The following is a 13,845-nucleotide window of genomic DNA, read 5'->3' on the forward strand; positions in this document are numbered from 1 at the left end:
TGAATCAATTAATGAACCGTGCAAAGGAGAACTGGGTTGGCTAATTAACCTCCGATCGTTGATTAATTAAACCTCTGGGGTTAATCAAGCCCCTGAAAGCAGCAGCCTCAATCAGGATAATTAATCGGGATGATTAATTTGCCTTTGCTAATTATTTGCGGGTGTCATTAGCATTGATTAATTAATTGATGGCGATTATTAGCCCTGAATTAATTAATCTGTGGGGAAAATGAAGCACTAACAATTAGTTGGGGGGCTGACGAATTTTGAATAAATTATTGGCCTGGGCTAACTAATCATTAGACATTAATTATCCTGAATAATCGATTGAGAAGCGATATAGCCTTAAATAATTAATTGCAGCAGCTAATTAATCGTTAGTAACAGCACTAATGGACCTGGAGTAGTTAACAGGGTGGGCTAATTAATCCGGGACAATTAAAGGATTAATTAACCTGGAATGATCAATGGCGCTCTACTGCCAGGAATAATTAACGGAATGAGACTAACGAACCTGGAATGATTATTCAAGGGGATTAATTAGCCTGGACTAATCAATCAGTTGATTAACCGCGTACCTCGCCCTGAGAGTTCACCGCTCATTAACGGGCGCTAATTAATGTGCTGGGGAGACGCACATGGGACGGACACGGAATTAATTACATGGGGGTCGATAACACGGGAATTGATTAATTGCATGGGAATTAATTAATTACGTGGAACTAATCACACAGGAATTAATTCATTACATGGGAATTAATTAATTACACGGAACTAATCACACAGAATTAAGGCAAAATCCAGAGGGGACAAAGACCGGGACAACACGGAATTAATGAGTTGGGATTAATGATTTGGGATTAATGACATGGGACTGATGATTTGGAATTAATGACACGGAATTAACGACACGGAATTAATGACAGGGATTAATGAATTTAAATTAATGACATGGAATTGATTATTCGGAATCAATGACACGAAATTAATGACACGGAATTAACGACATGGAATTAATGACACGCGATTAATAACACGGAGTTAATAACAGGGCAGTAATGACACGGAATTAACGAGTTGGGATTAATGACGCGGAATCCATGACGCGGAATTTCATGGATTCCCAGGGAATTAAGGCAAAATCCAATCCACGGGAACGACACGGGAACGACACGGGAATGTCATGGGAACGTCATGGGATTCCCGGGGGATTTCCTGGAGATTCCCGGGGGATTCCCAGAGGATTCCCCGGGGAATTCCCAAGGATTTCCCGAGGATTTCCAGGAATTCCAGGGGATTCCCAGAGGATTCCCCGGGGGATTCCCAGGGCATTCACAAGGGGATTTTCCTGGGGATTTCCCAGGGGATTCCCGAGGGAATTCCCAAGGGAATTCCCAAAAATTCCCTGGGGATTCCTGAGGGATTTCCCAGAGGATTCCCAGGGCATTCTGAAGGGGATTTCCCAGGGGATTCCTGCTGATTTACAGGTGATTTCCCGGGGGATTCCCAAAGAATTTCCCAGGGGATTCCCAAGGGATTTCCCCAGGGATTTCCCCAGGGGATTCCCAAAGGATTTCCCAGGGGATTCCCAAGGGATTACCCCAGGGATTTCCCCAGGGGATTCCCAAGAAATTTCCCCAGGGGATTCCCAAGGGATTTCCCCAGGGATTTTCCAAGGGGATTCCCAAGGGATTTCCCCAGGGACTTTCCCAGGGGATTCCCAAGGGATTTCCCCAGGGACTTTCCCAGGGGATTCCCAAGGGATTTCCCAAAAATTCCCAGGGGATTCCCAAGGGATTTCTCCAGGGGATTCCCCGGGGATTTCCCAGGAGATTCCAGGGGGATCCCCACGGGATTCCCAAGAAGTTCCCAGGGGATTCCCGGGGGACCCCCACGGGATCAAGGCACTGCCGGAGTCGCAGGGACGACACGGAACCGCCCGTGCATGACGTCACCCCCCAGATGTGACGTCACTCCCCAGATGTGACGTCACGCCCCCCAGATGTGACATCACCCCCAGATGTGACATCACCCCCAGATATGACGTCACGCCCCCCAGATGTGACGTCACGCCCCCCGGCTGTGACGTCACACCCCCCGGATGTGACGTCACGCCCCCCCGGATGTGACATCACGCCCCTCCGGATGTGACATCACGCCCCCGGATGTGACGTCACGCCCCCCGGCTGTGACGTCACGCCACCCAGATGTGACGTCACGCCCCCCAGATGTGACGTCACGCCCCCCGGATGTGACGTCACGCCCCCCGGATGTGACGTCACGCCCCCCGGCTGTGACGTCACGCCCCCCGGATGTGACGTCACGCCCCCCGGATGTGACGTCACGGCGCCTCGGGCCCCGCGCGGCGCCGCCCGGGCTGGTCCAGCTGCGGCGCCAGGGCCAGCAGCAGCGCCCGCAGGTGCCGCGCGCCCTCCTGCGCCGCCGCCAGCACCTCCTCGTGCCCCGAGTGCGCCGCGGCGGCGGCGGCGGCCTCGGCCTCGGCCTCGGCGTCGTCGTCGTCGTCGTCCAGCTCGTCGGCGGGCGCGATGTTGGTGATGAGCGACAGCCCCAGCACGCGCAGCCCCAGGTGCCGCGCGGCCGACGCCTCCGACACCGTGCTCATACCTGGGGGCGTGGGGAAGGGCGGGCGTGGGTGGGCACGGCCAGATGTACACCTGGGCACACCTGAGCACACCTGAATATACACCTGAGCACACCTGGGCACACCTGAGCACACCCAAATATACACCTGAGCACACCTGGGCACACCTGAGCACACCCAGACATACACCTGGGCACACCTGAGCGCACCTGAGCACACCTGAGCACACCTGGGCACACCTGAGCACACCCAAATATACACCAGAGCACACCTGGGCACACCTGGGCATACCTGGGCACGCCTGAGCACACCTGGGCACACCTGGGCACACCTGAGCACACCCAAATATACACCTGAGCACACCTGGGCACACCTGGGCATACCTGGGCACGCCTGAGCACACCCAAATATACACCTGAGCACACCTGGGCACACCTGAGCACACCCAAATATACACCTGAGCACACCTGGGCACACCTGGGCATACCTGGGCACGCCTGAGCACACCTGGGCACACCTGAGCACACCTGGGCACACCCAGACATACACCTCGGCACACCTGGACACACCCAAATATACACCTGAGCACACCTGGGCACACCTGAGCACACCTGAGCACACCTGGACACACCCAAATATACACCTGAGCACACCTGGGCACACCTGAGCACACCTGAGCACACCTGAGCACACCTGGGCACACCCAGACATACACCTGAGCACACCTGAGCACACCTGGGCACACCTGGGCACACCTGGACACACCCAAATATACACCTAAGCACACCTGAGCACACCTGAGCACACCCAAATATACACCTGAGCACACCTGGGCACACCTGAGCACACCTGGACACACCCAAATATACACCTGAGCACACCTGAGCACACCTGAGCACACTTGGACACACCTGGGCACACCTGAGCACACCTGGACACACCCAAATATACACCTGAGCACACCTGGGCACACCTGGGCATACCTGGACACACCTGACCATGCCCAGACATACACCTGAGCACACCTGAGCACACCTGGACACACCTGGGCACACCCAAACATACACCTGAGCACACCTGAGCACACCTGGGCACACCCAGACACACACCTGAATACACCAAGGCACACACCTGGGCACACACCTGGGGTGCGCTGACCCCAAACTCAGGGGGGTTTGGAGTGATTTGGGGGTGCTTTGGGAAATTTTTGGGGCTGTTTTAGGGTGATTTGGGGCTGTTTTGGGGCTGGATTTGGGCCTGGATTTGGGGTCACTTTGGCTGGATTTGGGGCAGAATTTGGGGCTGGATTTAGATCTGGATTTGGGGTCGCTTTGGGGCTGCATTTTTGGGTCTGATTTGGGTCTCTTTCTGGACTCTTTCAGGATTTTTTTGGGACTCTTTCAGGATTCTTTCGGGACTCTTTTGGGATCTTTCCGGGGCGGATTCGGGGCCCCCTCCCCGCCCCTCTCCTCACCGACGGCGTCGGCGCCGACGCGCCGCAGGTACCGGCACTCGGCGGGGGTCTCGTAGCTGGGGCCCCCCACGCCCACGTAGACCCCGGAGCGCGCCCGCAGCTCCTTGGGCGCCAGCGCCAGCGCCAGGCGCCGCAGCGCCGGGTCGTAGGCGTCCAGCATGGACGGGAACCGCGGCCCGAACCTGCCGGGGCACGGCACCGGCCGTCCTCACCCCGGAACCGGCCCCGTCTGCCTCAAATTGTCAATTCTCACCCAAAACTGGCCCCGTCTGCCTGGATTTGTTCGTTCTCACCCCGAAACCGGCCCCGTCTGCCTCAATCTGTTCGTTCTCACCCCAAAACAAGCCTGCCCCACCTACCCCCCAAATCCCCCTTTTTTTCACCCCAAATCCCCTTTTTTCCACCCCAAATCCCCCCTTCTCCCCCCAAATCCCCATTTTTTTCAGCCCAAACCCCCTTTTCCACCCCAAATCCCCCTTTCCCCCCCAAATCCCCCCTTTCCCCCCACAAATCCCCATTTTTTTCACCCCAAACCCCCTTTTCCACCCCAAATCCCCCTTTCCCCCCCAAATCCCCCCTTTCCCCCCACAAATCCCCATTTTTTTCACCCCAAACCCCCTTTCCCCCCCAAATCCCCCCTTTCCCCCCACAAATCCCCATTTTTTTCACCCCAAATCCCCCCTTTTTCACCCCAAATCCCCATTTTGTCCCCTTTTTTCACCCCAAACCCCCATTTTCCCCCAAAATCCCCCCTTTCCCCATTTTTTCACCCCAAACCCCCATTTTTCCCACAAATCCCCCCTTTCCCCCCCCAAATCCCCCTTTCCCCCCGCAAATCCCCATTTTTCACCTCAAATCCCTGTTTTCTCACCCCAAACCCCCTTTTTCCAACCCAAATCCCTGCTTTTTCACCCCAAATCCCCCCTTTCCCCCCACAAATCCCCGTTTTTTCACCCCAAACCCCCTTTTTCCACCCCAAACCCCTTTTCCCCCCGTCTCCCCCCAAACCCCGCGCACCGGTCATCGTTGGCCCCCACGAGGGGCGAGCGTCCGGCCAGGCCGGGCAGGTCGATGTGGTCGCGGATGACCAGGAGGTGGCCGGGCTCCAGCCCCGGCCGGAGCGAGCCGGCGGCGTTGGTCAGCACCAGGGTGTGCACGCCCAGCAGGGCGAGCGTCCGAACCGGGATCACGAGCTGGGGAGGGGTCAGGGAGGGCGTGGTCAGCACCAGGGCGTGGTCAGGGTGTGGTCAGGGAGGGCGTGGTCAGCACCAGGGCGTGGTCAGGGCGTGGTCAGGGCGTGGTCAGCACCAGGGCGTGGTCAGGGTGTGGTGAGGGCGTGGTCAGGGCGGGGTCAGCACCAGGGCGTGGTCAGGGTGTGGTCAGCACCAGGGCGTGGTCAGGGCGTGGTCAGGGTGTGGTCAGCACCAGGGTGTGGTCAGGGCGTGGTCAGGGTGTAGTGAGGACCAGGGCGTGGTCAGGGTGTGGTGAGGACCAGGGTGTGGTCAGGGTGGGGTTAAGGGTGTGGTCAGTGGCTAAAGGATTGGTGTGGGGAAGATGGGGGCAGGGAAACGGGGCGTGTCCCAGGTGTGGGCGTGTCCCAGGTGTGGGCGTGTCCCACGTGTGGGCATGTCCCAGGTGTGTGGATCCCCCCAGGTGTGGGCGTGTCCCAGGTATGGGCGTGTCCCCAGCTCTGGGCGTGTCCCAGGTGTGGGCGTGTCCCCAGATCTGGGCGTGTCCCAGGTGTGGGCGTGTCCCAGGTGTGGGCGTGTCCCAGGTGTGGGCGTGCCCCAGGTGTGGGCGTGTCCCAGGTATGGGCGTGTCCCAGGTGTGGGCGTGTCCCAGGTATGGGCGTGTCCCAGGTGTGGGCGTGTCCCCAGGTGTGTGGATCCCCCCAGGTGTGGGCGTGTCCCCAGGTGTGGGTGTGTCCCCAGGTGTGGGCGTGTCCCCAGGTGTGGGCGTGCCCCAGGTGTGGGCGTGTCCCAGGTGTGGGTGTGTCCCCAGGTGTGGGCGTGTCCCCAGCTCTGGGCGTGTCCCAGGTGTGGGCGTGTCCCAGGTGTGGGCGTGTCCCCAGCTCTGGGCGTGTCCCCAGCTCTGGGCGTGTCCCCAGGTGTGGGCGTGTCCGAGGTGTGGGCGTGTCCCAGGTGTGGGCGTGGCCCCGTGACCCCGCCTCACCTGGGTGGAGCTGTACCCCTCGTACAGGTGGAACCGGCCCTGCAGGATGGCGCAGGGGGCGGAGCCCAGCCGGCCGACGACCAATCGCCCGGCGTGGCCCGGCACTGGGGGCGGGGCCGGGGGTCACCACGCCCACTCCGAGCGCCAGGTGAGCTCCGGCCCCGCCCCAAACCCCCAAAAAACCCCAAAACCACCCCAAAACTGCCCCAAATCCCCCCAAAACCAGTGCTCCCAGTCCCTCCCAGTCCCTCCCAGTGCTCCCAGTCCATCCCAGTCCCCCAATTGCTCCCAGTTCATCTCAGTGCTCCCAGTCCCTCCCAGTGCTCCCAGTAACACCCGTAACCCCGGTCTGTCCCACTCCCCCCAGTGCTCCCAGTCCATCCCAGTGCTCCCAGTCCATTCCAGTCCCCCCAGTCCCCCCAGTGCTCCCAGTCCATCCCAGTGCTCCCAGTCCATCCCAGTGCTCCCATTGCTCCCAGTACATCTCAGTGCTCTCAGTCCCTCCCAGTGCTCCCAATGCTCCCAGTCCATCCCAGTGCTCCCAGTGCTCCCAGTAACCCCCATAACCCCGGTGACCCCGGTCTGTCCCAGTCCCCCCAGTGCTCCCAGTCCCTCCCAGTCCCTCCCAGTGCTCCCAGTACCGGTGCTGCGGGGGAAGTGCGGGATGTCGCGGTAGTCGAAGCTCTGCGCCTCGCTCAGCTCCCAGTGCTCCCAGTAACCCCCGTAACCCCGGTGACCCCGGTCTGTCCCAGTCCCCCCAGTGCTCCCAGTGCTCCCAGTCCCTCCCAGTCCATCCCAGTACCGGTGCTGCGGGGGAAGTGCGGGATGTCGCGGTAGTCGAAGCTCTGCGCCTCGCTCAGCTCCCAGTGCTCCCAGTGCTCCCAGTAACCCCGGTGACCCCGGTCTGTCCCAGTCCCCCCAGTGCTCCCAGTGCTCCCAGTCCCTCCCAGTCCATCCCAGTACCGGTGCTGCGGGGGAAGTGCGGGATGTCGCGGTAGTCGAAGCTCTGCGCCTCGCTCAGCTCCCAGTGCTCCCAGTGCTCCCAGTAACCCCGGTGACCCCGGTCTGTCCCAGTCCCCCCAGTGCTCCCAGTGCTCCCAGTCCCTCCCAGTCCATCCCAGTACCGGTGCTGCGGGGGAAGTGCGGGATGTCGCGGTAGTCGAAGCTCTGCGCCTCGCTCAGCTCCCAGTGCTCCCAGTAACCCCCATAACCCCGGTGACCCCGGTCTGTCCCAGTCCCCCCAGTGCTCCCAGTCCCTCCCAGTCCCTCCCAGTGCTCCCAGTACCGGTGCTGCGGGGGAAGTGCGGGATGTCGCGGTAGTCGAAGCTCTGCGCCTCGCTCAGCTCCCAGTCCATCCCAGTGCTCCCAGTAACCGCCGTAACCCCGGTGACCCCGGTCTGTCCCAGTCCCCCCAGTGCTCCCAGTCCCTCCCAGTCCCTCCCAGTGCTCCCAGTACCGGTGCTGCGGGGGAAGTGCGGGATGTCGCGGTAGTCGAAGCTCTGCGCCTCGCTCAGCTCCCAGTGCTCCCAGTAACCCCCGTAACCCCGGTGACCCCGGTCTGTCCCAGTCCCCCCAGTGCTCCCAGTGCTCCCAGTCCCTCCCAGTCCATCCCAGTACCGGTGCTGTGGGGGAAGTGCGGGATGTCGCGGTAGTCGAAGCTCTGCGCCTCGCTCAGCTCCCAGTGCTCCCAGTAACCCCGGTGACCCCGGTCTGTCCCAGTCCCCCCAGTGCTCCCAGTCCCTCCCAGTGCTCCCAGTCCCTCCCAGTGCTCCCAGTACCGGTGCTGCGGGGGAAGTGCGGGATGTCGCGGTAGTCGAAGCTCTGCGCCTCGCTCACGTCCTGCGCCAGCGCCCCCAGCCCCGAGCCGCACACCAGCGCCACCCGCGGCTGCTCCCGGAACTGCGCCTGCAGCCAGCGCGCGGCCTCGGCGCACGCCTCGAAACTGGGGGGGACAGGCGCCAGTTAGGGACCAGTACGGACCAGTATGGACCAGTATGGACCAGTACGGACCAGTTAGGGACCAGTATGGACCAGTTAGGGACCAGTACGGACCAGTTAGGGACCAGTACGGACCAGTACAGACCAGTTAGGGACCAGTATGGACCAGTACGGACCAGTAGGGACCATTACAGACCAGTTAGGGACCAGTATGGACCAGTTAGGGACCAGTATGGACCAGTATGGACCAGTTAGAGACCAGTATAGACCAGTTAGGGACCAGTACGGACCAGTTAGGGACCAGTACGGACCAGTATAGACCAGTATAAATTGGCATGGACCAGTACAGATTCCTACGGACCACCATGGACCAGTATGGACCATCATAGACCAGTATGGACCAGTATGGACCATCATGGACAAGTATGGACCATCATGGACCAGTTAAGGACCATCATGGACCAGTATGGACCAGTATGGACCAATAGGGCACCAGGATGGACCAGTATGGACCAGGATGGACCAGTTTGGCACCAGGATGGACCAGTGTGAATTAGTGTGGCATGAGGATAGACCAGTATGGACCAGTTTGGCAGCAGGACGGACCAGTACGGACCAGTACAAATTACTAAGGACCATCATGGACCAGTATGGACCAGTATGGACCATCATGGACCAGGATTGACCAGTATGGACCAGGATGGACCAGGATGGACCACCATGGACCAGTGTGGACCAGGATGGACCACCATGGACCAGTGTGGACCAGGATGGACCAGTATGGACCATCATGGACCAGGATTGACCAGTATGGACCAGGATGGACCAGGATGGACCACCATGGACCAGTGTGGACCAGGATGGACCACCATGGACCAGTGTGGACCAGGATGGACCAGTTTGGCACCAGGATGGACCAGTTTGGCACCAGGATGGACCACCATGGACCAGTGTGGACCAGTATGGACCACCATGGACCAGTATGGACCAGGATGGACCAGTTTGGCACCAGGATGGACCAGGATGGACCAGAATGGACCACCATGGACCAGTGTGGACGAGGATGGACCACCATGGACCAGTGTGGACCAGGTTGGACCAGTACGGACCATGATGGACCAGGATGGACCAGTATGGACCAGTATGGACCAGGATGGACCACCATGGACCAGTGTGGACGATGATGGACCACCATGGACCAGTGTGGACCAGGATGGACCAGTATGGACCAGTATGGACCAGTGTGGACCAGTTTGACCCCCGGGACCCCCCGGATGACCCCGGGATGACCCCGGGACCCCCAAAATGCCCCCATCCCCCCCCAACCCCTCCCGGCCGCCCGACCTTGACTCTCGCCCCGCGGCCGGGCCCGGGGCCAGGCGGACTTGGGACAGGGCGGGCGCCGCCCCGCCCCACCAGAAACCCCAAAAAACCCCAAAAACCCCAAAAATCCCCCAAAATCCTCCCCCCTCCCCTCCATCCTAACTGGGGGGGGTCTTTAATCCCCCTGGCCACGCCCTCTGAGCGCCGATTGGCCGCGCCGGCGGCGCCAGACCCACCGCCCTCTTTCCCATTGGGCGATCCGCCTGCCCCCGCCCCTCCCATCGCCAAAAATGCCCCGAAATCCCCGGAATTCGCCCCAAAATCCGCCCCCCCCTCCCGGTCTCACCTCCCGTCCATCCCGGCCGCGTCTGCGCCGCCGCCCCGGCACCGCCGCTTATAAACGGCCCCGCCCTCTGACGTCACCCGCCCCCGAGCCTCCGCCAATCAGCGGCCGCGCCGCCCCGCGCGCCGTCGCCATGGCGACGGCCCGGCGGGGGCGTCCACCAATGGGAGCGCGGCGCGCGGGGGAGGCAGCCAATGGGAGGGCTCGGAGAGGGGGAGGCGGTGGTGGGAAATCACGTGAGGGCGGCAGCGACCAATGGGAGGGCGGGGTGGGGAACGCGGAAAAGCAGCGCGTGAGAGGGGGTGTTGCCATGGCAACGGAAGGCGGGGCGGGGGCGGGGAGCGTCACGTGGGGCGGGAGGGCCAATGGGAGCGCGCGGAGCCGCGGAGGGGACAGGGAGGCGTTGCCTGGCAACGCCGCGGGGCCGGAGGTCACGTGACTCAGCGGAACCAATGGGAGCCCGCCGAGGGTGGCGGGCCGCCCTCACGTGACCGCCCCGCGGACCAATGGCTGGCGGAGGGGCGTGTCCCGGCGCGCTGTCATCATGGCGGACGGGGAGCGCTCGCCGCTGCTGCCGCCCGAGGCGGGGCCGGGCCCGGGCGGGGCCGCGGCCGCCGGTGAGAGACGGAGAGAGGGAAGGTGGCGGGGCCGCTCGGGACGAGGGGCGTGGTCTGTCGGGGGGCGTGGCTGACCGCGCCGCTCCGCTTTGACAGGCGGCGGAGGGGCGGGGCCAGGCGAGGCCCCGCCCCCTTTCTCGCCGCTGGGCAGCCCCGAGGCGGCGGGGGCGGGGCCGCCGGCGGTCACGTGCCGCGTGTGCCAGCGGCCAATCAGCGTGGAGGGGAAGGCGCACCAGCACGTGGTCAAGTGCGGGGGGTGTGGCGAGGCCACGGTGAGGGGGCGGGGCCAGCCGGGGGCGGGGCCTGCTGGGGCGGGAAGGGCGGGGATTGGGCGGGGCCAGCCGGGGGCGGGGCCTGCCGGGGGAGGGGCCTGCCGGAGGAGGGAAGGGCGGGGATTGGGCGGGGCCAGCCGGGGGCGGGGCCTGCGGGGAGGCGGGGCCTGCTGGGGGCGGGGATTGGGCGGGGCCAGCCGGGGGCGGGGCCTGCAGGGAGGCGGGGCTTTCTTGGGGAGGCGGGGCGGGGATTGGGCGGGGCCAGAATGGGCGGGGCTTGTGGGGGAGTGCGGAAGGGGGCGTGACATGATTGGGTGTGGCCAGAGTGGGCGGGGCTTGAAGTGAGGGAGTGTAAGGGGGCGTGGCCTTTGGGGGCGTGATGTGATTGGGTGTGGCCAGAGTGGGTGGGGCTTGGAGGTAGAGTGTGGGCGTGGCGTATGGGGCGTGGCCTGCATTGGGTGTGGTCTCAGGGGGCGTGGCTTGGGAGAAGTGGGCGTGGTCTCATGGGTAAATAGGGCGTGGCCTCAGCCGGGTTGGGGCGGGGTTTGGGTGGTTGAGGGGCGTGTCCTGGAGTGGGCGGGTCCGGGGGTCGGGGGGCGTGTCCCGCTGAGGCCCCGCCCCCCCCGCGCGGCGGCAGCCAATCCGCACGGCCCCCGGCGGGAAGAAGTACGTGCGGTGCCCCTGCAACTGCCTGCTGGTGTGCCGCGCCTCGGCCCAGCGCATCGCCTGCCCCCGGCCTTACTGGTCAGACTGGGAGCACTGGGACAAGGCTGGGGGGGCCGGGAGGGGGCTGGGGGGGGATTGGGGGGGACTGGGAGCGACTGGGAGGGACTGGGAGGGGATTGGGGGGGACTGGGAGGGACTGGGAGTGACTGGGAGGGGATTGGGGGGGACTGGGAGGGGATTGGGGATGACTGGGAGGGACTGGGAGCTACTGGGAGGGACTGGGGCGGGATTGGGGGGGACTTGGAGGGACTGGGAGGGGATTGGCGGGGACTGGGAGGGGATTGGGGGGGACTGGGAGGCACTGGGAGTTACTGGGATGGTGTTTTGAGGTTGGGAGAGACTGGGAGAGGTCACTGGGCCATACTGGGAGCATTCATGGGTCTATTGGGCCATACTGGGAGCATTGGGAGCGGTCACTGGTCCATACTGGGGTTCCTGGTCCATACTGGGAGCACTGGGAGTGGTCACTGGTCCATACTGGGGTTACTGGTCCATACTGGGAGCACTGGGAGTGGTCACTGGTCCATACTGGGGTTACTGGTCCATACCGGTCCATACTGGGGGCCCTGGGCGCGGCCCCGCCCCCCTCCCAGTATAACCCAGTTCTCCCAGTAAGCGCATCATCAACCTGGGCCCGGTGCACTCGGGGGCGCCCAGCCCGGACCCTCCCCCCGGCGGGGTGCGCGTGGCCTGCGCCCACTGCGGCGGCCCCTTCCTGGTGAGACACGCCCCTTCCGGCCCCGCCCCTTCCGGCCCCGCCCACTTCCGGCCCCGCCCCGCTGACCACGCCCCCTTCCCGCAGTGGGCGGAGCTCCCCGACCGCTCGCTGGCCCGCTGCCCGCACTGCCGCAAGGTGTACGTGAGGCCCCGCCCCCTTATAGGGCGTGGCCGGCGCTGGCCACGCCCCCGGGTGGGCGTGGTCGCGCACGTGGTGACCACGCCCCTCTGGCCACGCCCAGGTCTGCGATTGGCCGGCGGTTCCCGCGGCGCCGCTGCCTCTGCTGTCTGCTGGGGGCGCTGCTGATGGGCGGGGCCGCCGCAGGGCTGGCGGTGAGGGCGGGGCTTAAAGGGGGCGGGGCCTAAAGGGGGCGGGGCCGCCGCAGGGCTGGCGGTGAGGGCGGGGCTTAAAGGGGGCGGGGCAAAAGGGGGCGGGGCCTAAAGGGGGCGGGGCCGCCGCAGGGCTGGCGGTGAGGGCGGGGCCTAAAGGGGGCGGGGCTTAAAAGGGGCGGGGCCGCCGCAGGGCTGGCAGTGAGGGCGGGGCTTAAAGGGGCGGGGCTTAAAAGGGGAGGGGCCTAAAGGGGCGGGGCCGCCGCAGGGCTGGCGGTGAGGGCGGGGCTTAAAGGGGCGGGGCGAAAGGGGCGTGGTCTAAAGGGCGCTGCTGATGGGCGGGGCAAAAGGGGCGGGGCTTAAAAGGGGCGGGGCAAAAAGGGGCGGGGCCTCAAGGGGGAGGAACTTAAAGGGGGCGGTGACAAGGGGGCGTGGCAGTAAGGGGGAGGGGCTTAAAGGGGGCGGGGTTTAAAAGGGGCGGTGACAAGGGGGCGGAGCCTAAAGGGGCGGGGCTTAAAGGGCGTGATTCAGTGGGTGGGGCTTAAAGGGGAGGGACTAAAGGGGCGTGGTTCAGTGGGCGGGGCTTAAAGCGGGTGTGGCTGGGGGTTGGATGAGGGAGAAAAGGGGTGTGGCTTAAAGGGGGCGTGGCCTGAAGGGGTGGAATCTGCATGAAGCTATGAGGGGGCGTGGCTCAAAAGGCCGTGGAGGGTGTGGGTCAAGTGGGCGGGGCTTACAGGCTCAATTAAGGTGAGGGGGCGTGGCCAGAGGAGCTGACCACGCCCCCCGGCGCCCCGCCCAGGCCGGCACGTGGTGGCTGTGGCGGCGGGCGCGGTGGGTGCCGGCGGCGTGGGCGGTGCTGGGGGCGGGCGCGGGGGCGTGTCTGCTGCGGGCGGCCTATTGGGGCTGCGTGCGCGTCAGCCAGCCCCTCCCCCCGCGGGCCTGACCACGCCCACCCCCGCGGGACACGCCCACCCTTCGCGGGACACGCCCACCCATCGCGGGACACGCCCCGTTGGTTATCGGGCAGTTAACCCACTCCCGGCCCCGCCCCTTCCGCATGGCCCCGCCCCTCCCGCATGCCTCGGGCCCCGCCCCCTTGTACATAAGCCCCGCCCCCTTGTACAGCATTATTTATTCATGGCCACGCCCACGGGGGGGGCGGGCCCGGTGTGTAAATAAACCCAAAATTCCCAGGTTTCACCCCAAAATTCACCTTTATTACAACACCACGGGGAAAGGGGCGGGGCCGGAGGGGGCGGGGCCTGCGCGGGGGGAGGGGCGGGAGCCGATTTGGGGACGTTTGGGGCGGTTTTGGGTCCGAGTTCGGCAGC

General features: G+C 63.8%; 2 protein-coding genes across 2 annotated transcripts; one reads left to right on the forward strand and one right to left on the reverse strand.

Moving 5' to 3' along the window:
• Window positions 1-2,310: 2,310 nt before the first annotated feature.
• PNP (purine nucleoside phosphorylase) lies at window positions 2,311-10,012 on the reverse strand. Its single transcript, XM_021549601.3, has 6 exons — window positions 9,856-10,012; window positions 8,027-8,190; window positions 6,249-6,352; window positions 5,094-5,269; window positions 4,077-4,258; window positions 2,311-2,625 (listed from the first exon to the last, which is right to left on the reverse strand). Exons 1-6 carry the CDS (start codon window positions 9,864-9,866, stop codon window positions 2,342-2,344), a joined length of 921 nt encoding a protein of 306 aa, XP_021405276.3. The 5' UTR covers window positions 9,867-10,012; the 3' UTR covers window positions 2,311-2,341.
• Window positions 10,013-10,362: 350 nt separating this feature from the next.
• Window positions 10,363-13,722, forward strand: PIP4P1 (phosphatidylinositol-4,5-bisphosphate 4-phosphatase 1). The gene is made up of 7 exons (XM_031507629.3): window positions 10,363-10,469; window positions 10,566-10,741; window positions 11,379-11,485; window positions 12,080-12,185; window positions 12,270-12,322; window positions 12,427-12,517; window positions 13,314-13,722. Exons 1-7 carry the CDS (start codon window positions 10,397-10,399, stop codon window positions 13,455-13,457), a joined length of 750 nt encoding a protein of 249 aa, XP_031363489.3. The 5' UTR covers window positions 10,363-10,396; the 3' UTR covers window positions 13,458-13,722.
• The last annotated feature ends 123 nt before the right edge of the window (window positions 13,723-13,845 follow it).

This window comes from Lonchura striata, chromosome 36 (assembly GCF_050655825.1).
Source record: "Lonchura striata isolate lonStrDom1 chromosome 36, ASM5065582v1, whole genome shotgun sequence".
NCBI classification, from domain to species: domain Eukaryota; kingdom Metazoa; phylum Chordata; class Aves; order Passeriformes; family Estrildidae; genus Lonchura; species Lonchura striata.